General features: G+C 46.7%; 1 protein-coding gene and 1 long non-coding RNA gene across 2 annotated transcripts in view; one reads left to right on the forward strand and one right to left on the reverse strand.

Annotated features, from left to right (window-relative positions):
- LOC138683422 (importin-11-like) overlaps window positions 1–16365 on the reverse strand; it is a 109744-nt gene extending 93379 nt beyond the window's left edge. Inside the window, 1 exon segment of the mRNA XM_069775139.1 lies at window positions 16240–16365. Coding sequence (XP_069631240.1) covers window positions 16240–16338 — 99 coding nt within the window. The 5' untranslated portion in view covers window positions 16339–16365.
- Window positions 16366–19743: 3378 nt separating this feature from the next.
- LOC138683551 (uncharacterized) overlaps window positions 19744–21170 on the forward strand; it is a 312573-nt gene continuing 311146 nt past the window's right edge. The window contains exon 1 of the long non-coding RNA XR_011323053.1: window positions 19744–19967. This is a non-coding gene — a long non-coding RNA (uncharacterized lncRNA). The remainder of the gene's footprint in view (window positions 19968–21170) is intronic.

Raw genomic sequence — 21170 nt, forward strand, 5'->3', positions numbered from 1 at the left:
AGCTGAACTCACTAACCCCACCTTATAGTTCTCTGGAGGATTTTTTTTTTTTGCAAAGTTATTGAGTCAAGCCATCCAAGCACATGGTTCAACAGACACCAAGAACTGTCTATGGGAGGAAGGAGGAATACAGGACTTCTAACAGTGTCAAGCCATTACAGTCTCAAGTCCTAACAGACAATTTCAACTCTGATGAAGTCTCTCCTTACATTCCCTTCTCACAAACAGGATTTCTATTGAGAACTTATCCTCTGCATGCACTCTGTAGAGATGATTGACTCAATGAGGGCATCAGCTCACACCTTATGTGTTAATGGGATCCTCCCAAAACATAGTTTTAATTACTGACATGTACAGATGCCTTTGTGAAATCCATTCCTGCAGATAGAGCCCAGCTGTACTTTAGGAGTTTAAACCCAGATCTCTCAAATCTTGATTTGTTGTGACCTCCCCCCACTTGCCCCCCCCTTTTTTGACATACAGATGCTTTTAGACCACACAGAACAGCAAAGGCCCATGAACTGCAGCTCTAATATTGTGGGATAGAGACAATTTTCATCTCTTACAAATCAGGAGGTAGAAAAGGCTTTTCTGTTGCACAGCAGAGGGACATAGGTTACACCATACAGACAAGGATTTTCTCCACAGTCTGTTGAGTACTTCTAGAGTTTAACTCATTGTTGAACAAGTTCTACAAGACTGTCCTAGAGATGAAACAGAGGAGGTGAGTATTAAGTAGCTGTGATCTTTTGGGTATCTTCATAGCCATGAGGCATGCATAGAAATGCTGGTAGAGTCTATTAACCTTTTAAGCAACATTTTCTTAGAAGGAAGGCAGAGTCTGCACTTCAAGTCATAACAGCCAGAATTTCCAAGTTTGATCATTGGGTAAGGTTAGTGTTTCCCATCTTTACTTACTAATCTCAGACTGTGTCTTCACAATAAACACTGAGCAATTTCAGGAACATTGCTTGCTTTCTACTACTTTTCTGTGGTTCATAACCATTGCTATCACAACTAAGTAACATGCGGGGGGGGGGGGGGGGATGTAAATCCCTTCAGTGGACAGAAGTGTTGAACACTTTATAATTGCAAATCCAAGCATGGATCTATTGCCATGCCAGAATTTCTGCTTCTATGAGGGTGTTTGGACTGTCCGGCTCATAGTTCATACATAAACAAGTTTCACCATGTCTAGTGCACACAGGCGACTCATGGGGGGTTACAAAAGCCACCCAGCCTTGGATTGCCTTGAGGCCCTGTCTCTCTGCAGAGACGACTCACAGGGAGCTGTGTAGACAGCTTAGCCCTGGGTTGTCTGATAAACCCTAAAGTAAACAGGGCAGTGGCTGCACCATTCAAAGAACCAAAACCTGAACTGAGCCTTGAAATCCCTTACAAATAGTGTGCCCTGAGTCTCAATCCAACCACTATTCAGTTGCCTGAGGAAGCAAGGTAAAAAAAAAAACAAAAAACAAAAAACCAAAAAAAAAACCCAAAAAAAAAAACCCCAAAAAAACCTAGATGGTTTCAGCTTCAGTTTCAAATGACAACCTTGTGTATTCAAACAATCACAGACCAACAAAGGAAAGATAAGGGGAAACTCCACTCAGATATACAGAATCCACTTAGGCCTATATCATAATCCACTCAGACATAGTCATACACACCATTCCACAAGTCAGGGGCTAAAAACTCTAAGATTCAGGTTGGAAATGGGGGAGTCATTTCTCCAACTATACAGTTGGCTTGTGAAGGAGACCCTTCCTCCCCTTGATCGGGACACTGGTTGAGATAACTTCCCTGGGATTGAGAGCCCTTACCTGGAGGGGTAAGTGAATATTGGTTATGCTTTAAGTTTGTAAACACGTGTATGTTTGTGAATCACTTATGGTTGTAAGAGTGTACTACTCTTGCCTTAAAAATTGCAATAGTGCATTCCTCCATTGTATCTGTAAAACCTGCAATAGTGGCGTGTTAAGTCTGTAAGTGAAGTTCAAATAAATCATTTGCTTGAACCTTGCAGTTAAGTCTCTTTCCACCACAGAGGGAAAAGAGCCTAATCGCACACAACAAGGAAAAGCTACTCTCCAAGATCCCACTGAATATGCGCAGAACTGAGACAACAGCATATTCTCAGTTGATGGGGAGGGGGGGAGCCTACAAGACATGGAACACATCAAATGCCACCCCTCAGCACAATGAGACAATGGTGTCTTCAGAAACTGCAAGTACCAATATGATCTCATCATCGTTACCATCCAATGTCCTGCACTTCCATTCCCACTCCCAAACTCCTTCGCCTCCTATCACTTGCAAAAATCCAAGACCCACTTCTATTCTACTCTGTAATCCTTAATTTCCTATCTAAGGAAGTATCTGCATACACAGTTTACTTCAGAGAATAGTCCAAGTCTCTTCAATGTTCTGCCATACTGTTTTAATGTTTTCCCTGAGTAGTCAATCCTTTTTATAGAGCCAAAATAATATGCAGGTAGTATTCCCATAACACTGAAATACATCCAAATTTTAGAATCATGTCAGTTATGAAAACAAATCCAGGACTGCTATATATCTGCAAGGGAACAAAACAAAAGATTTCATCAGTAAATGCCTCCAAGCTTCACTTTTTCTGGACTTTAAAGAATGCAGTATAACAACTCACGTCCAAGCAATTAATTCTGTACATTTTTTGTTATCTTTTGTTAAGCATTCAATAAATTCTTTTCCACTGTAATAAGGTACAAGAATGGATTCAGTTAACATTCTCTGAAATTAGGAGATGTCCTGGTTTCAGCTGGGATAGAGTTAACTGTCTTCCTAGTAGCTGGTACAGTGCTATGTTTTGAGTTCAGTATATACAATATATACATAGTCATTACATTTCCCAGAATTGTCATACATACTCATGTTATTTCCCAGAAATTATCTACATAGAGTCCGCCCTTTTGGGCATGCACTATTAAACGGATCGGTGGTTTTTTGGGGTCTTCGAGACCCTCTAGTGGTCATTTTCTTGGTGTCCTCTAATTGAACTTTCCCTTAACCTGCACTGCACATGCCTTATCCCAGGCGGTTCATCATCTCTTCTTCCCAGTTAGCTGGTCCTAAAACGGTCCTGGCTGGTTTTAATCACAAAGCTCAGCAGGGCCTAAGGCTTCTTACCTATTTGTGCATACTATTAACAAAGCTCAGGGTTTTCTTATCTTATTTGTACATACCAAAGTTCTGAAGTTGCTCAAGCAAACATAAATTAAGCACTAGAGAGATACACTGGAGTGTCTTCCATCTCCAATCTTTATTCAAGGCATCACCCCCTGTTGTGATTTCAGCCCAGCCGGTAACAAAGGACCACGCAGCCACTCACTCACTCCTCCCGCCCCCCTCCGGTGGGATAGGGAGGAGAATCGGAGGAGAGAAAAGGGGGGGGGGGAAGAACCTCGAGGGTTGAGATAAGGGCAGTTTACTGGGACAACACACAAAAAAAAGAGAAGTTACAAGAACAACAATGGTACTAATGAAAGAATATACAAAACGAGTGATGCACAGTGCAACTGCTCACCACCCAGAACCCAATGCTCTTCCACTTCCCCCACCGAAAGCCGACAGACAGGTCCCCCCAGCCCGCTCCCCATTTATATACTGAGCATGATGGCACATGGTATGGAATAGCTCCTTGGCTAGTTCAGGTCAGCTGCCCCGGCTATGTCCCCCACCTCCCAGGTTCCTGTAAAAATGAACTCTATCCCATCTGAACCCAGGACATTATCCACCCCTTATTCTATACTATCTACACCATGCCCAGATCTTACATTTTCCAATCAACCACTACCACTTTCCTTGTCTTATATATATAAGTATATGGACACCCCCCCCCCCCCCCCACAAATAGTATTCCTTTAGTCTATGGGCCATCCCTCTAATGTGTCCATCAATTTTATTTAGTCCATGATTTTGGGGCTCCATCTGTTGTAACAGTTCTTCAGGATAGGAGAGATGGTGTGAGGTGCTGGATTGTTGCATGCTGCCTCTGGAACTTGTGGCTAGTACATTTGGTGCAACCCACGCCCTTGGTCTGCAGGTCGAAGATGTTGATCTTGAGGAAATTGCTGGGCATCAGTTCAAGTTCCATCACTGTTGTACTTGGCTCAGTTTCAAAGTCCATCCTTCAGTCATTTGGGTAATTCTTACAGTAATACCCTTGATATGGCATATAGACACTATAGATACAATGACATACACTGGCAGGTTATTTAGCAGTTAAATATCATACAGCCCAATTCATTGGCTATTCTCTCCCAAAATCAAATCTCCCTGAGGTACACATCGAACTTCCCCATCCTTCTGCATCACCCACCAGGTGTACCCAGGTCCCTGAGCAAAAACAACTCCTTGAATGGGTTTGCCTCTGCTTGAGGGAGGACTAAGCCAGACTGTCTTTCCTAACATACTCCTCATGCGCACTACAGGGACTTTATCCCCTTCTACAGTATGTGGAAGTCTTGGTTGGGCGGGGCCAGCCCGATTGGCAGATCCTCTAGTATTAACTAACCAGGTGGCTTTTGTTAAATGTGTATCCCAATGTTTGAAAGTCCCACCCCCCCATTGCTCTCAATGTAGTTTTCAGCAGTCCATTGTATCGTTCGATTCTTCCGGAGGCCGGTGCGTGATAAGGGATGTGATATACCCACTCAATGCCATGTTCTTTGGCCCAGGTGTCTATGAGGTTGTTTCGGACGTGAGTCTTGTTGTCCCACTCGATTCTTTCTGGGGGGCCGTGTTGCCATAAAACTTTCTCTTCAAGGCCCAGGATAGTGTTCTGGGCAGTGGCGTGGGACACAGGGTATGTTTCCAGCCATCCAGTGGTTGCTTCCACCATTGTAAGCACATGGCACTTGCCTTGGCGGGTTCGTGGGAGTGTGATATAGTCAATCTGCCAGTCTTCCCGCTGTTTATATTTCAGCCATCACCCTCCATACCACAGGGGCTTTAGCCGCTTGGCTTGCTTAATTGCAGCACATGTTTCACATTCATGGATAACCTGTGCGACAATGTCCATGGTCAAGTCCACCCCTCGATCTCGAGCCCATCTATATGTTGCATCTCTTCCCTGATGGCCTGAGGTATCGTGGGCCCCACCAAGCCATAAATAGCTCACCCCTATGTTGCCAGTCCGGGTACACCTGAGACACTGCAATCTTGGCAGCCTGATCTGCCTGCTGGTTGTGTTGATGTTCTTCAGTGGCCTGACTCTTGGATACATAAGCATCTACATGACGTACTTTTACCACTAGCTTCTCTATCCGAACAGCGATATCTTGCCACAGTGCGGCAGCCCAAATGGGTTTACCTCTGCGCTGCCAGTTGCTCTGCTTCCATTGCTGTAACCACCCCCACAGGGCATTTGCCACCATCCATGAGTCAGGATAGAGATAGAGCACTGGCCACTTTTCTCTTTCAGCAATGTCCAACACTAGCTGGATGGCTTTCACCTCTGCAAACTGACTCGATTCACCTTCTCCTTCAGCAGTTTCTGCAACTTGTCGTGTAGGACTCCATACGGCAGCTCCGATGTTTTCCCACAATGCGACAGGACCCAACAGCGAACAGGGCATATTGCCTCTCATTTTCTGACAGCTTATTATACAGCGGGGCCTCTTCAGCCCGTGTCACCTCTTCCTCTGGCAACATTCCAAACTCTTTGCCTTCTGGCCAGTCCATGATCACTTCCACAATTCCTGGGTGATCGGGGTTTCCTACGCGAGCTCATTGTGTGATCAGTGCGGCCCACTTACTCCATGTGGCATCAGTTGCATGATGTGTAGAGGAGACTTCCCCTTTGAACATCCAGCCCAGCACTGGCGGTCGGGGTGCCAGGAGGAGCTGTGTTTCAGTCCCGGGTCTTCCCAGGTGCTTTCTGCCAGAGGCTCCAGGTAGGGCCATTCTCCCCAGCTGCAGTGTAGAGCACATTTTTAACATCTTGTCCTGTCCGAACTGGTCCAAGAGCTACTGCATGAACAATCTCCCGTTTAATTTGTTCAAAGGCTTGCCGTTGCTCAGGGCCCCATTTAAAATCATTCTTCTTCCGTGTCGCTTGGTAGAGAGGACTTACAATTTGACTCTAATTTGGAATATGCATTCTCCAAAACCCCACGACACCTAAGAAGGCCTGTGTGTCCTTTGTATTAGTCGGGGGAGACATAGCTGCTATTTTATTAATCACATCCATTGGGATCTGACGACGCCCGTCTTGCCATTTTATTCCTAAAAACTGGATCTCCTCTGCAGATCCCTTGACCTTACTTTCTTTTATGGCAAATCCAGCCTTCAGAAGGATTTGGATTATTTTCTTCCCTTTCTCAAAAACTTCTTCTGCCGTGCTGCCCCATATGATGATGTCATCGATGTATTGCAGGTGCTCTGGAGCTTCACCTTTTTCTAGTGCAGCTTGGATCAGTCCATGGCAAATAGTGGGGCTGTGTTTCCACCCCTGGGGCAGTCGATTCCAGGTGTACTGGACGCTCCTCCAAGTGAAAGTAAATTGTGGCCTGCACTCCACTGCCAAAGGAATGGAGAAAAATGCATTAGCAATGTCAACTGTGGCATACCACTTGGCTGCCTTTGATTCCAGTTCATATTGAAGTTCTAACATATCTGGCACAGCAGCGCTCAGCAGTGGCGTGACTTCATTCAGCCCACGATAATCTACTGTTAGTCTCCACACCCCATTAGATTTTTGCACTGGTCCTATGGGACTATTAAAGGGTGAGTGAGTTTTGCTGATCACTCCTTGGTTCTCCAGTTGAGAAATCAACTCATGGATGGGGATCAGGGAGTCTCGGTTGGTGCGATATTGCCACCAGTGCACCGTCGTGGTAGCAATTGGCACTCATTGTTCTTCAACCCTCAGCAACCCCACAACCGAAGGGTCCTCAGAGAGGCCAGGATACACGGACAGCTGCTCAGTTTCCTCCGTCTCCAATGCAGCTATACCAATGGCCCAACGGTACCCTTTTGGGTCCTTGAAATACCCCCTCCTGAGATAATCTATACCAAGGATGCACAGGGCCTCTGGGCCAGTCACAATGGGGTGTTTATGCCACTCATTCCTGGTTAGACTCATTTCAGCTTCCAATACGGTTAGCTCTTGGGATCCCCCTGTCACACCAGAGATACAGATGGGTTCTGCCCCTTTATAACTTGATGGCATTAGGGTGCATTGTGCACCAGTGTCTACTAGAGCCTTATATTCCTGTGGGTCTGATGTGCCAGGCCATCGAATCCACACGGTCCAGTAGACTTGGTTGTCCCTTTCCCCCCACCTGGCTGGAGACAGGGCCCCTCTAATCCTGGTTAGAGTATCCGTTACTTTTCGCACATGTGAATCAGAAGACATTCAAGAGGATCAGAAATGAGATCAGCCCTCCTACTCTGTCTGGGGGATTGCTCATGGGAAACTGGAGCAGCAGTTTTCCAAGAAGAATCCTCTTTTCTGATTGCTTTTTCTCACAACTCCCGTACCCGTGCATCCAAGACTGAGGTAGGTTTTCCATCCCACTTCCTCATGTCCTCTCCATGGTCACGCAGGTAAAACCACAGGTTAGCCCGTCGTGTGTACTTTCTATCTCCTCTCTCTTGGGCAGAGGAACGCTTACTCCCAATAGCTGCAATGCGGGCCTGTACAGGTGGGGAGGAGGACATATCCACTTTGAATTGCTGGAACTCCCGGGACAATTCCTCTACAGCCGAGACACAGGCCCATAGGGAGGAAGAGAGACTTCCTTCGTATTGCCGGAGTTGGACAGCCAGTTCATCCGCCGTTTGTCCATAGCCTTCTTTCCAGGACATTACTGCCAATGAGTTGGCATAGGTCGGTGGTGCACTTCGTAGAAACTTCCGCCACATCGGTTGTGTGCATTGGACTTCATCTGGATCTGTGGGTGACTGCGCATTTTCTGGATCATTATAAATCACCTCCAGCACGGCTAATTCCCTCAGGTACTGGATACCTCTCTCCATGGTGGTCCACTTGCCTTGGTGACATGTAACTTCATCCCTGAAGGGGTATCTTTCCTTTACACCTAACAGAAGTCGCCTCCAGAGGCTGAGGACTTGTGTTTTTCTCCCAATCGCCTTGTCGATACCCCCTTCCCTAGACAGGGATCCCAACTGCTTGGCTTCCTTACCCTCTAATTCCACACTACTGGCCCCATTATCCCAGCATCGGAGCAGCCAGGTAACAATGTGCTCACCTGGGTGGCGGCTAAAATCTTTTCGCATGTCATGCAACTCACTCAGGGATAGAGATCGGGTAATTATTTCAGGTTCTGCCTCTTCCTCCTGTTCTCGCGATGACCCTGGTTCATCTTCATCTCTCACTAAGCGAACTGATTTCTTTGTGTGTTTCTTTTTCTGTACAGGGGTGACTGATACTGGCACAGGTTGGTTCTCTGGTTTAGCTGCAGTATCTGTCACCAGGGTAGGGGTAGCCACGGTACCTGTTGTCGTGGGTAGGGGCAGCCACAGTGCCTGTTGTCGGGGTTTGGGTAGCCACGCTGCCTGTTGTCCTGTTTTCCATCTTTTCCCCCTTTTCCCCTGAGGGTGCTGCCTAATATCAAGCAGTGTTTGGTAGATACTGGCCAGGGCCCAGCACAGTCCAGTGAGTTGTGCGTCTCTGGAATAGCCACAGCATTTTCCTTTCAAATATTCTACCACTTCGTGAGGGTTCTGTACTTGTTCGGGAGTGAACTTCCAAGCCACTGGAGGAGAGAAGTTCTCTAGATACCTGCCCATATCCTCCCACATGCCGTGCCACCCATGAATATCCAGCTTTGGGGCAGATCTCTGGGTGGTACTCTTAAAGAGCCTTTTTGTAGCCCTAAACAAGACCTGAAACATATTCAGGAGGCATAGCACTAACAGCACGCTGGCTTGCGCATCCCAAGGATATTCAAAATTCTCAAAAGCTGTTGTAATTAGCCGGAGGGAGAGAAGGGAGGTGAACGGACGGGGGGAAGTATCCCCCTGTATTGGTTTTATGTGGCAAGGTTTTGGTAGCAGGGGGGGGTTACAGGGGTGGCTTCTGTAAGAAGCTGCTGGAAGCTTCCCCTGTGTTCGAGAGAGAGCGAGCCCATACCAGCCGGCTCTAAGACGGACCCGCCGCCGGCCAAGGCCGAGCCAATCAGTGATAGTGGTAACGCCTCTGTGATAACATTTTTAAGAAGGAAAAAAGTTGCTGGGACAGTGCGAAAACAGCCGCCAGAGAGAGGAGTGAGAACATGCAAGAGAAACAAGCCTGCGGACACCAAGGTCAGTGCAGAAGGAGGGGGAGGAGATGCTCCAGGCGCCGGAGCGAAGATTCCCCTGCAGCCCATGGGGAAGACCCTGGTGAGGCAGGCTGTCCCCCTGCAGTCCAGGGAGGTCCACGGTGGGGCAGATATCCACCTGCAGCCCATGGAGGACCCCACGCCGGAGCAGGTGGGTTCCCGAAGGAGGCTGTGACCCCGTGGGAACCCTGCGCTGGAGCAGGCTCCTGGCAGGACCTGCGGATCTGTGGAGAGAGGAGCCCACGCTGGAGCAGGTTTTCTGGCAGGACTTGTGACCCCGTGGGGGACCCACGCTGGAGCAGTGTGCTCCTGAAGGACTGCACGCCGTGGAAAGGACCCATGCTGGAGCAGTTCGTGAAGAACTGCAGCCCGTGGGAATGGCCCACGTTGGAGAAGTTCGTGGAGGACTGTCTCCCGTGGGTGGGACCCCACACTGGAGCAGGGGAAGAGTGTGATGAGTCCTCCCCCTGAGGAGGTGAAGCGGCAGAAAATAACGTGTGATGACCGTAAACCCCATCCCTGTCCCCCTTGTGCCGCTGGGGGGGCTTGGTGGAGAAATCCGGGAGTGAAGTTGTGCCTGGGAAGAAGGGAGGGGTGGAGGGAAGGTGTTCTGAGATTTCGTTTTATTTCTCATTTACCTTACTCTGGCTGATTTGTAATAAATTGAGCTAATTTTCCCTAAGCTGAGTCTGTTTTGCCCGTGACGGTAATTGGTGAATGATCTCTCCTGTCCTTATCTCGACCCGCAAGCTTTTTTTGTTATATTTTACTCTCCCCTGTCCAGCTGAGGATGGGGGAGTGATAGAACGGCTTTGGTGGGCACCTGGCGTCCAGCCAGGGTCAACCCATCACACCCCCCCTAACTTCCCCATGGATTGGGTGTAATTACCAATAAAATCCGACAGAAGGTGCCCAAAGTATGGAAATGATATCACTGCCTCATACAGATACCAGCTTAACCTCATGACCAGTGATGTAATCATTTCACAAGTCGACATTGCCCAGTACAGCAAAATAATACTCCCAATCCCTCTCCCAGAGGTGATAAACGTAACTGCAGGCAATGCATAGAGCATATAAGAACTTACAAAACGCCACCATGTAAACAAATGAATCAACATTGTGACTAACATCTATTTATCTAGTATAAGAAATGCGTATGACAAATTTGTTTCAACACCCTCTGGCCAGATCTGTCGTTATCTCAACCTTCGTGCCCCACGTTGGGCGCCAAAAAGGACTGTCGTGGTTTCAGCCCAGCCGGTAACAAAGGACCACGCGGCCGCTCGCTCACTCCTCCCGCCCCCCTCCGGTGGGATAGGGAGGAGACGGAGGAGAGAAAAGGAAAAAAAAAAAAACCAAAAACAGAACCTCAAGGGTTGAGATAAGGGCAGTTTACTGGGACAACACACAAAAAAAAGTGAAGTTACAAGAACAACAACGGTACTAGTAAAAGAGTATACAAAACGAGTGATGCACAGTGCAACTGCTCACCACCCGGAACCCGATGCTCTGCCACTTCCCCCACCGAAAGTCAAGAGAGCCCCCCCAGCCCGCTCCCCATTTATATACTGAGCATGATGTCACATGGTATGGAATAGCTCCTTGGCTAGTTCAGGTCAGCTGCCCCGGCTATGCCCCCCACCTCCCAGGTTCCTGTAAAAATTAACTCTATCCCAGCTGAACCCAGGACACCCCCATCTCACTGGGTGGAGGGGAGTGAGTGAGCAGCTGTGTGGAGCTTAGTTGCTGGCTGGGGTTAAACCACAACAGGAGAGAAAGTGGTAAATCTATCACCCAAAATACAGTGCATTCTCACTGATGATAATGCAAACTACATACTGGGCTACTTTAAGAGGAATGGGGAAAGTAGCTCTAGGGATGTTATTATTCTCCTTTACTCAGCAGTAGCCAAGACTATTTTAGAATACCGTCTTCAATTTTGTCATCATTGTTCTCCCTTTCCTGAGTTGAAGAAAAAAAGTGTACAAACTGGAGAGAAGCTAGAGCTACTAAGATGGTCTGGGGTCTAAAGCAAATGATCTATGAAGAGAGGTTGAAGACTTGTTTAGTCTCATAAAGTAGAAGACAAGGGAAGACTTTGTAGACACCTAACTACCTGTATTGGGTTTGTATGGCAAGGTTCTGGTAGCAGGGGGGCTACAGGGGTGGCTTCTATCAGAAGCTGCTGTGACAGATACACCCACCCCGACAGGAAACAAAGCTTCTCTGGGCAGGGAGGAGAGGCAAAAGAAAACCAAACCCTAGAGGCCACAGGTTGAAAATTGAACTGACCAATCAAACACAACAGGTACACGGAAGTGTTGACCTTTTGGCCAATGTGGATTAAAATGACCACAGATCAGATTCAACAAGGGTATAAACAGGGTCCCGCCAGAGGACATGTTGGAATCAGTCCTCTTCAGAGCAGCGGGTCTGCAGTCAGGGACTCTCCCCTTGTGTCAGGACACTGCCCAAGGTAATTCCTCAATGTTGAGAGCCCTCATCTTTTAGGCGAGCGATATGTGCATTTTGAGTCGTCATTTTTAAATCTTAAGAATTCTTAAGTCAGCTGTGTAATACTAATTGCCCTTACATCATTGAGCCTGTGGTTCACAAATGTTATCGGATTTCTAACTAAATTTTTTACTGAAGAATAAATCTGACTTTTAACATCTGTTGGATTTGACTGTGTGAGCCTCCATAACAGCTGCTAGAAGCTTCCCCCACATCTGACAAAGCCAATGCCAGATGGCTCCAAGACAGACCCACCACTGGCAAAGGCTGAGCCAATCAGCAACAGTGGCAGCACCTCTGTGATAACATATTTAAGAAGGGGGGAGGGGGGGACGGGAGGACACAGACAGATGCAACACAGCAAGCCAAACAACTGCACAACAGCAACTGCAGCCAGAGAGAGGAGCAAGAATATGTGAGAGAAACAACTCTGCAGTCACCAAGTTCAGTGAAGAAGGAAGGGGAAGAAGTGCTCCAGGCACTGGAGCAGATTCCCCTGCAGCCTGTGGTGAAGACCATGGTGAGGCAGGCTGTCCCCCTGCAGCCCATGGAGGTCCATGGTGGAGCAGATATCCACCTGCAGCCCGTGGAGGACCCCACACTGGAACAGGTGGATGTGCCCTGAAGGAGGCTGTGACCCCATGGGAAGCCTGTGCTGGAAAAGGCTCCTGGCAGGACCTGTGGCCCCATGGAAAGAGAGGAGCCCTTGCTGGAGCAGGTTTGCTGGCAGGACTTGTGACCCCATGGGGGACCCACACTGGAGCAGTCCATTCCTGAAGGACCACACCCCATGGAAGGGACCCATGCTGGAGCAGTTCGTGAAGAACTGCAGCCCGTGGGAAGGACCCATGTTGGAGAAGTTTGTGGAGGACTGTCTCCTGTGGGAGGGACCCCACACTGGAGCAGAGGAAGAGAGTGAGGAGGAAGGAGCAGCAGAGACAACATGTGATGAACTGACCACAACCCCCATTCCCTGCCCCCCTGCACCGCTCGGGGGGAGGAGGTAGAGAATTCAGGAGTGAAGTTGAGCCCAGGAAGAAGGGAGGGGTGGGGGGAAGGTGTTTTTAAGATTTGGGGTTTTTTTTCTCATTACACTACTCTTATTTTCATTGATAATAATTTATACTAATTTCCCCGAGTCTGTTTTGCCCTTGACAGTAACTGGTGAGTGGTCTCTCCCTGTCCTTATCTTGACCCATGAGCTTTTTGTTATATTTTTCTCTCCCCCTCCCAGCTGAGGAAGGGGAGTGATAGAGCATCTTTAGTGGGATCCTGGCATCCAGCCAGGATTAACCCACCACACTACCTGAAGGGCACTTACAAGAACAGAGCCAAACACTTCTTGTCAGCAGATTATATAACTAGGGGCAAAAGCTACAAGCTGCGGTTTGGGAGGTTCAAGGAGAAACTTAAGGTTGTCTTTTTTTTCCCAGCACACTTGTTTTAAGAAAAATGGGAAAAACAAAGTTTCCATTCTGAAAAGCCACAAGAACCACTTATGGGGTCACCTTCTGAAGACACGAGTAACATGAATGCTAGCATTCGTAGCGGTATTCACATGACATACTAGCACTGCTTTTAAGGATACTGTCAATTTCAGGAACAGTTGGTAGTTATACCAACCCCTCTCTAGCCGTCTATAAACTTTCCTATGAGCCTCTTTTCTAACATTATAGTACCTGTACCAATCGTGCCATATGTTAGTATTTCTACTAATCAGTAAAACAAACACACACCAAAAAACAAAACACAAACAAACTGCTAGTACCTTGGCTACTCAGGGTTCTCCTAAAACCACTAACCACTTGTCATGGTTTAACCCCAGCCAGCAACTATGCACCACGCAGCCACTCGCTCACTCCTTCCCCCTCCCAGTGGGATGGGGAGGAGAATCAGGGGAAAAAAAGGAAAACTCGTGGGTTGAGATGAGAACAGTTTAATAATTTAAATAAAATTAAATATAATAATAATAGTAATGAAAAGGAAGGTGACAAAAACAGAGAGAAATAAAACCCAAGGAAGACAAGTGATGCACAATGCAATTGCTCACCACCCACTGACCAATGCCCAGCCAGTCCCCAAGCAGCAATTGGCCCCTCCCAGTCAACTCCCCTGTCTATATATACTGAACATGATGTCCTATGGTATGGAATATCCCTCTAGCTAGTTCGGGCCAGCTGTCCTGGCCATGCTCCCTCCCAGCTTCTTGTGCACCTCCTCGCTGGCAGAGCATAGGAAACTGAAAAACCCTTGACTTAGGATAAGCACTACTTAGCAACAACTAAAACATCAGTGTGTTATCAACATTGTTCTCATCCTAAATCCAAAACACCACTACACTAATAACCACAATCACTACAATGACTAATGTTGGTCATTACTGAGATTTTAAAAACCCATAGATTAATTTTTCTTTACATAAATGAACAAGGCTGTCTATACTGTGCCCAATTTAAGCCATAGTAAGGAAGACAAAAATGTCTAAGTAAGAAAGAGTTATGTTTTGGGGTTGGTTTTTTTTTCCCATACTGCTATTGACAAAAACAGAGGACTAAAACTTCTACAAATTTATTTTTACAAAAATGCAACACTGAAACTAAAACCTAGGTCTGAAAAAAGTCAGCATGTAGAAGACACAAGGGATAAAAGAACAAAGACTAAGAAGGAAGAACACAGGAATAAAGGACAGCAGTAAGCAAGGCTGACAATAATATTTAGGGAAGTAACTCAGATTACATTATAAAATATTGAGTACAAGAAGAATGGCCTTTCAGGTTAAATGGAAAGCACCAAACTGACCAAAAACTCCTAACAGACAACAAGCAGTAAAAAAAGTAACAGTGGAACTATTCCAAGGAATTTGCTTGGATACAGCTCAGAAGAAATTCTTATCATAGGGTTCATTACTGATGACATAGGGAAAGCCAAAGGTATACACAAAGACAACAGAAAAATATTTTTAATGTTTAATAGTATGCTTGTAGGATGACCAGTCTCACAAAACCAATCTTGTTCCTTTAACTTCTTCCTAGCTCACCTCATTTTAACAGATTTTTAAAAAGACAGAATTCTTTATAACAAATTATTGTGCAACAGCTGAAATAGAAATTCAACTTTCAGTCTGCCCTCATGCTCTGAAACTGCTTTAAACCATTTCATAGTTTCACCACAGTTAAAACCTGCTTCTGATGATACAGTTTTAAAATTTTATACGTAAAGCTTGTTAAGAAAATAAAGCCTTAATTGTAACTGCGATTTAGTGCCATCATCATTCTGCCAAGGATCCCTAAAAGAACACGTCTGTCCCCTTAGTGTTGGGTAACAATGCCAATTTGAAAGCCACAGCAAATACATTACAGACAACACTTGACCTATAAGACAAGGGAAGCAAGGTACATAGTAGCAGAAGTTGGAAGCAATATCAGTACTGGAAGCAGGGCTACATTCTTACATTTTACACATGTTGTCTTCTAAGGTAATATAAACTGGAAAAATAACTCACCGCTACTACACTGACCCTATCTTTGATTTACAGAAGAATCTGTTTTCCAGTAAGACTTCAATTGCTGTTCTTCAAAAACCCATAGGAAGAAAATAACCATCTTTCATGAAAGACCAATACTTGCCCTTTCCTACAAAAAAACTTCTGTCAACAAACCGCACAGCTTAATGCTTCATATTCTTCTGATGGCTTCCCATTGATTCTACCCAGACTGAAAACTGTTTCAATTTGAAACTAGGAAATAGTTCCCTGGAATTAGGTAACAGTTTTTCTTTTCTTCTGACTCAGAGAAAGCACTTTGCCATTGCCAAACAATATAAAACGCAAAGCCGAGTTGCCTTATCCTTGGCAGTCAACAGAAGTCAGCACAGAAAGCGACATACATAAAAGCAATGCTACACTAGCACAGAACAGCACCTGATAGCTCAAATAAAAATACAGAAAATGTAAACAAACAACCTATATATACGGGTAAAGAGCAGCCGGAAAGAGCATCGTTCAGTGCACTCCAACTTTAGGGCTCCTTCCTCCGAGCTGTGCCTTGCTTTAAGCCGAAACCATTTTTCCCTCCCTTTCCTCAGCCTACCGCCGGCCGGCCCGCCCGCGCGCACTGCACTGCACTGCACTGCACGGCGCCCGCCCGAACCCAGCACCGACCAGCTCTACATCGCGCCACCACTCGCTCGCCCGCCCACCATACTGAGGAACATGGGAAGACGCCAGCCTGCCACGCCGGGGCGGCAACTCGCAGCCGCCCACTTCCGGGCCCGCATCACTGCCACCCTCTCGGTCCTAAAAGGGCGGCCCGCAATGGTGGGGAAGCCCCTGGGCGGCGGCGGCCGCCCCACGAGCGCAGCTCACCATGGCGGCTGACAGCACTACACACAGCCCTGCCTGTTCCGAAGCTCGCACCACAAGCCGAGACCAGCTGCTGCCACTATAGCACCCCACCTCCCCCGGCGCGCCGCAGCTGACGTCATCATCCAGCGACATGCGCCAGCTCTCCCCACAGCACTTACGGACACCGTCAACAGTAGATGGGGAGATGCACCCTCTGGTGCGCATGCGCCTCTTGCTGCTGGAGACGGATACTCAGGGCGGTGTGGGTAGGGTACCTAGTGCGCGGCGCTGTCTGACGTCAGTTGCTTCGATGGGTGGAAAGGTGGGGGAAGGCTTCTCCATAAGGAGTGGTGGGGCTGCTACCGGCCCTCGGGGCGGATAGAGCTCTGTACTCGGTGTGTCTATCTCTGCTAAGGGATGGCCCTGCTGTTCAGCCGTCCCCGAGAAGCGAGCTTAAACCTGTGGTGCAGCGAGCCGGGGTTTGCGGCTGCTGAATAATGGCCCTTGGGGTGTGCCTGTGCTAGCTGCCTCAGGCCTGCTTACCAGCTCGCGGCCTTCGTGCAGGAAAGTGGCCTGTAAACCTGGGTTGCCGCCACACCGCTTCTGTGCAGCATGGCTGTGAAACCGTGGCTGAATTAACTGCCATTCCCTGATTTAAAATAATAGGACTATTGGGGTTCCCTCACAACTGTTCACTGCTTCATTTGTGTATTTCACATCAAATCAGGATAATGGCTTTCTCCTGGTGAGTTTGGTGTGTAAATGATTGAAAATAATTGAAGAAAATTTAAACTTTTGAGTTTTATGTATTGTGTGATTATTCTGAAGTTATAATGATGGGGAAGAATGGTGTGAAGGGGCTGTTAGTAGAAATGTATATTTACATTCACATATAATTTTTACACTGAGTCAGGTGTCTAATGTTAAGTAACTTGATTTTTGTTTATTTTGGAGAATACCAAATATTGAAAAAGTACCTGATGAAATCCATAGGCTGGACTCTAAGATATCCCTATGTATAACTGGATAAGGAGTTACTGTATGCAAGTGTAGCCCCACAACTTAGTCTGTCTCCTCCTGTGTAACAGCACTTGGAATCTGTAAAAGCAACAACAAAGTGCTCACCCATACTGTGTACCAACAATAGAGGATTATTTAATTATAAATAACAGTTTCAGATTATAAACTGATAGACCATTTATGTCATATGGAGTTGGTGAGTTAAAGCATCCTGTTGCTTTATCACCAGAAATTGTTGAGAAACACCTTTTAAATAATTTTTTTCAAGGTTCAAACATGAGGTTTGCATTAGATAGTAGGTACTGGAACAAGGGTGATCCCTCCAGGACTGATAAAAGAAGACATAGTTCTAGCTGAAAGTTCTGCCTGACAATGAACCCTGCGTATCAAGGAACCGTAGGTGAGAAGCCAGTTAGCAACAGGGTGTGACAGAGGGTGCGCAGTTCTGCGCTCTGATACGCTGAGCAGGGCAGCTCACTGTGTATGGCCAAAGGTCAAACAATGGTCATGCCTGCAGGGAAGGAGAAGTTATTCCCCAAACGACCCCCAAGCCCATCACCAATTTCTCAAAGGTTTGGAAGGTACAAACTGCACATGGCACCTAATTAGCCTAATGAGTTTGAGTGCCCACCCAAAGGAAGGGCAAGGAGACTATAAAAGGGCACGAATTGAAGCCCCATGTGCACGTGCCCTCTGGAACTGGACTTCTAGACTGGCTGGACCAACGCTGGACCCAGGACCAGTGAAATCTTTCTCTTTTCTCTTTCTTTCTCCTTTTTCATAATCCCTACACCTCATCCCTTTAGACATAAAGCTGTTGACCAAGTTTGGGATTAGGAGTGGATCTAGCTGCCCCTAGGCTTTTCTCTGAGGAGTCTAGAAAGCAAGGGGGTCCACTCTGAACCTTGTGCCCAACAGGAGGGATCTCCTTATTTTCTTCCCTGAATTGATATATGTGGCTAGCATGTGTTATACGGTTTACTGAGGTAGTTCCATGCCAATTCCTGTTGTAAGAAACCATGCCACCTACTATTATGCCTTCCAAGTTTGGTTTGCTTCTGCCATAAATAAAAGGTTTAACTGATCATTTGGTGTCTTTTCACCTTAATTTAGCCCGAGGGAATTCTGAACTCACCATGACCCCTCCCTGGTCTGTCCAGCATGGGTCGTGACATATTTTTTTTTGGCATAGTTGGTGGGATTCCCTTGGTGTTGCTAAAGCAATCATTGGGACCAGGTCTCTGCTGTAGTCCCTCTCTGAGAGGAGTCATGCACAAGGGGAGATAGATAGTCCTCAGAGGACTAATAAAGGGATCTGATACCTATAATTGTGTGCTTGTTATGGCCTCCCTGGGAGGTCCGACCATAGACTGTACCCCTCTCCTGGAGAGATTAGAGGGCTACAATGCCCAGCCCTCTCCCCCTGGTATGACTTGGGCCCATAATAATTGGCATGATCCGCAAGCTGTAGCAGACAGAATTCTCATTTTGGCTAAACAACGAAGGTTGAAGTAAGGAAAAGGAAAAGTGTTGGTTTGTGCAGTTTTAGGAGCCGCTCTGGTGGCAGCACAACAGGACAAATGCATGGCCCGACAATCAGAAGGGGAGATGATAAAATCTCTTCAAGACTTGGTGAAGGCTTTGCAGGAGCAATTGGAAAATGAGAGAAGTGTCCCTGATCAACTCGCCACCGAGTGAGTGACTAACCAGAGACTACATACCCCTTTGATGGAGGCTCTGGAGCAGGAAAGGGTATTAAGGGAGCAATTAGATGAAACCCGCTCCCAGATCAGTGTAGAAAATGTGGGTGTAGACTGACAGGGAAAAAGAATCAAAATCATACCTTTTTTAAGACCTAGGGTGTATAAGGGAAATATTTTCTCTTGGGAGGGGGGAAACCATGATGCGACCTTTGATTAAAACTGAGACTGTGGATGGTGGTCAAGGAGGAGCCCAACAAGTTACCACCTGTGTCGTCCCCTATTCCCCCACTGATTTAGCTAAAATTCAGGAAAAATATTCCCAGGGACCCTGAGAAACAGAAACTGAGTATGTGTGGAGAGTGTCCCTTAGGGGGAAGACCATATCCTGCTAAGTGAGGATGAGGCAAGAGGATATTGGGGACCGGGGTTTTTTTCTAAATATGAATGATGATAGAGAGCCGTGGTCCCTGACCCAGAGAGTAGCATATTGGGCAGGTGGATTAGATGTACAAAAGTGACTGATTGTACACTAAATACAATTTTGTATGTGTCTAAGGATGGTTTGGAAGATGTTGGGAAGGAAAAGGAAGTATGCAGTGTGTATCTCGCTATACTCTGTAAGTTAGAAGCAGAATTTAAGTGTGAACAGGTTACATGCTGGGAATCGAATCAAATCAAATCGAATAGAATAGTTGCAGTTGGAAGGGACCTACGATTATCTAGTCCAACTGCCAAACCACTTCAGGGCTGACCAAAAGTTAAAGCATTTTATTAAGGGCATTCTCCAAATGCCTCTTAAACATTGACAGGTTTAGGGCATTGACAACCTCTCTAGGAAGCCTGTTCCAGTGTTTGACCACCCTCTTGGTAAAGAAATGCTTCCTAATGTCCAGTCTAAACCTCTCCTGACACAGCTTTGAACCATTCCCACGTATCCTGTCACTGGATAACAGGGAGAAGAGAACAGCACCTTCCTCTCCACTTCCCCTCCTCAGGAAGCTGTAGAGAGCAATGAGGTCGCCCCTCAGCCTCCTTTTCTCCAAACTAGAGAACCCCAGAGTCCTTAGCTGCTCCTCATAGGCCATAACTTCCAGCCCTTTCACCAGCTTTGTTGCCCTCCTCTGTATGCATTCGAGTACTTTAACATCCTTCTTAAACTGTGGGGCCCAAAACAGTACACAGTACTCAAGGTGAGGCCGCACCAACACTGAATACAGTGGGATAATCACCTTCTTTGACTGGCTGGTTATACTGTGTTTGATGCACCCCAGGATGTGGTTTGCCCTCTTGGCTGCCAGGGCACACTGCTGACTCATATTGAACCTGCTATCGACCAGCACCCCCAGATCCCTTTCTGCAGGGCTGCTCTCCAGCCACTCCTCTCCCAATCTATACTTGTGCCTGGCGTTACTCCATCCCAGGTGCAGAATCCGGCATTTGTTCTTCTTAAATTTCATGCCATTGATGATTGCCCAATGCTCCAATCTACCTAGATCCCTCTGCAAGGCCTCTTATCGCTCAAGAGAGTCAACAGCACCTCCCAGTTGGGTATCATCAGCAAACTTGCTAAGGGTGCATTCAACTCCTGCATCCAGATCATTGATAAATATATTGAACAGAACTGGCCCTAGAATTGAGCCCTGAGGAACACTGCTGGTGACTGGTCACCAGCCAGATGTAGCTCCATTCACTACAAGTTTTGAGCACTGCCGTTCAGCCAGATCTTCACCCAGTGCTGCTGGGTACCTGCTCATCATCCCTCGGTGCCAGGGAAGGTTATGGAGCAGATAATCTTGAGTGCCATCATGCAGCACTGTTACATTAAAACGTAACAAAGCTTGGCAGAAAATAAACCCCCTTGCATTCCAGCTTGTCCTCAGATGCCAGAGGGGCTTGGGGGCAGCTAGGCTTAGATTCTGAGTGATGCCCAATTCAGCACCATAAGTCCGGTCACGTTCAATATGTTGAACTATCACAATTACAGATGCACTAATAGTGCACTGTACGTTCATTTTAGCCGCGTTCAACACACTAGAATTGCCAGACTTAGGGAGTTTGGTCGCGTTCAACGAACTATCATAACTAGATTAATGAACAGTGCAGTTTATTAAAGCAACAAAATGCAGATTCTTTTGGATTGCCAGTGATAAATACACTGTCTGCAAAGCACGTGCAAATAATAATAGTCAACTACAAGCACACTAAATTATGGAAAAACTCTACAGAGATTTCTAAGTTTCCTGGGGAAGCACTCGGTATAAC

This window comes from Haliaeetus albicilla, chromosome W, assembly GCF_947461875.1.
Source record: "Haliaeetus albicilla chromosome W, bHalAlb1.1, whole genome shotgun sequence".
Taxonomy (NCBI): domain Eukaryota; kingdom Metazoa; phylum Chordata; class Aves; order Accipitriformes; family Accipitridae; genus Haliaeetus; species Haliaeetus albicilla.